General features: G+C 62.8%; 2 protein-coding genes across 2 annotated transcripts in view; both read left to right on the top strand.

The window, feature by feature from the left end:
* Positions 1-1,349, top strand: part of PTSG_12921 (uncharacterized protein) — a gene marked incomplete at both ends in the record, with an annotated part of 2,381 nt that extends 1,032 nt beyond the window's left edge. Inside the window, 2 exons of the mRNA XM_004989071.1 lie at positions 110-1,297; positions 1,332-1,349. Coding sequence (XP_004989128.1) covers positions 110-1,297; positions 1,332-1,349 — 1,206 coding nt within the window. The remainder of the gene's footprint in view (positions 1-109; positions 1,298-1,331) is intronic.
* A 313-nt stretch (positions 1,350-1,662) lies between these two features.
* Positions 1,663-1,826, top strand: part of PTSG_12920 (uncharacterized protein) — a gene marked incomplete at both ends in the record, with an annotated part of 1,293 nt that continues 1,129 nt past the window's right edge. Inside the window, one exon of the mRNA XM_004989070.1 lies at positions 1,663-1,805. Within this exon, the coding sequence (XP_004989127.1) occupies positions 1,663-1,805 (143 nt within the window). The remainder of the gene's footprint in view (positions 1,806-1,826) is intronic.

Here is a 1,826-nt window from a genome sequence, read left to right as displayed (position 1 = left end):
ACAGCATCATCCACGCCACATCACTGCGTTTGGCGGCACACGTGTGCCCGTGCGCGGTGTTGGCTCTGTGCTGTTGCATGCACGCACGACGAGCGGAGCCACGATGCAGATTGTGTTGCAGGAGTGCCTCTACGTGCCCGAGGGCCAGGCCAACCTCATCGCCCTCGGTCGTCTGACCAGGGACAGCAGCGGCAGGCCAACGGGCCACTCGCAGCGTGATGGCGCTGATGGGCACTACGTGCGCTTCAGCCACGGAGCCGAGGTCAAGCTGAAGGAGCGCAGCAGCCTCCGATGCTGGCCCATTGTTGCTGTTGGTCCATCCACGGCACACGGTCTCACCGCCGATGCCTGCAAGCAACCACAGCAACCCGCAGCAGCTCCTGCAGCCCAGAGCAAGGTGCAGACACCATCGATGCATGAGGTGCTTGGCCACCGCAACGACAACGACGTGCAGCAGTACTGCAAGCTGATGGGCATCGACGATCGCAACGCCATCAGCAGCAAGCAGTGCGCAACGTGTGCAGTGACCAAGAGCACTCGTCACAGCGTCAGCAAGCACGCGGAGCGCACACAGGTGCCCGGCGAGCGCATCCACGCCGACATCGTCGACTGGACCGCGGACTCACCCACGGGCAAGCGCTACAGCCTCGTCATCGTCGATGAGGGCAGCAAGCTCCTGCATGCAGTCCATCTCAATGCCAAGAAGGACGCAGTTGCCGCGTTCCAGTCTTTCCTGCGCGAGACCAAGCTCCCCATCTCGCCCACAACAACAGCACTCCAGACGGATTCCGATGCCATCTTCCTCGGAGCTGACTTCCAGGCCATCGTCAAGAAGCACCTGAAGCAGCACCAGCAGTCCCCGCCGTACACCCAGGCGCAGAACGGCATCGTCGAGCGACAGGTGCGCACCCTCTCCGACATGGTGCGAGCCATGATCACGGGTGCAGGCCTCGACGCATCGTACTGGAGCCTCGCCTGCAACCACGCCCTCCACATCCTCAACAACATGCCTCGCCCTTCCCTCCACGGCAAGACACCGCTGCAGATTGTCACGGGCGCGCTGCCCAAGCACGTGCCACAGCTGCACGTCTTCGGGCAGCCGGCCGTCGTCCACATCAGCACACAGCGCGGACGCCTGCAGCCCAAGGGCCGCCGAGGCATCTACGTCGGCCACAACAGCAGCAGCAACAGCCACCTCGTCTACTTTGAAGACACAAACACCGTTGTGTCCTCCATCCACGTCCGCTTCCTTCCCTTCTCCAAGGCCGATGATGTCGTGGATGAGGGGGAGGAGCAAGTGCAGACATCCACGACATCGTCCATGCTCCCAGCTTCCCCAGTGCACGTGACAGCAGCAACAGCACCCACTGACGGTGAGCCACCCAACGGGTTCACATCGACGAAGGAGCAGGGACGAAGGATGTCGAGACAGACTTCCCTGGTTCCCGGGACTTTGGACGCCAAAGCAAGCAGCGACACCCAACGACGCCAACTACGACCCCCGACACAAACAGATGCAAGCGACCCCCAAGGCAGGCGCGTTCCCAGCAAGCAGCAGTGGCGACCCCCGCCTCCCGGAACCCGGCAGCATCAAGCAAGCCCCTCAAAAGCCAGCACCGCAAGCAGGGGACTCAGGCATGCTTGGAAGGAAAATCGGGGGCAATGGAGCGCAACGGCGTCATCAAGCTCATCCCACGCAGCGCCGTGGCAAGGCAACAACACGCCCCCTCAAGTCACGCTTCCTTCTTCAAGGTGAAGCGTGATGCGGAAAGGGCACGCTTGACGCGCTTCAAGGCCACGCTGGGGTCCGCCAAGGGGCTTCAGCC

The sequence above is a fragment of the Salpingoeca rosetta genome, assembly GCF_000188695.1.
Source record: "Salpingoeca rosetta unplaced genomic scaffold supercont1.31, whole genome shotgun sequence".
NCBI classification, from domain to species: Eukaryota; class Choanoflagellata; order Craspedida; family Salpingoecidae; genus Salpingoeca; species Salpingoeca rosetta.
Note: the sequence above shows the minus strand (reverse complement) of the source record. Positions and strands in the feature narration are given on the sequence as shown.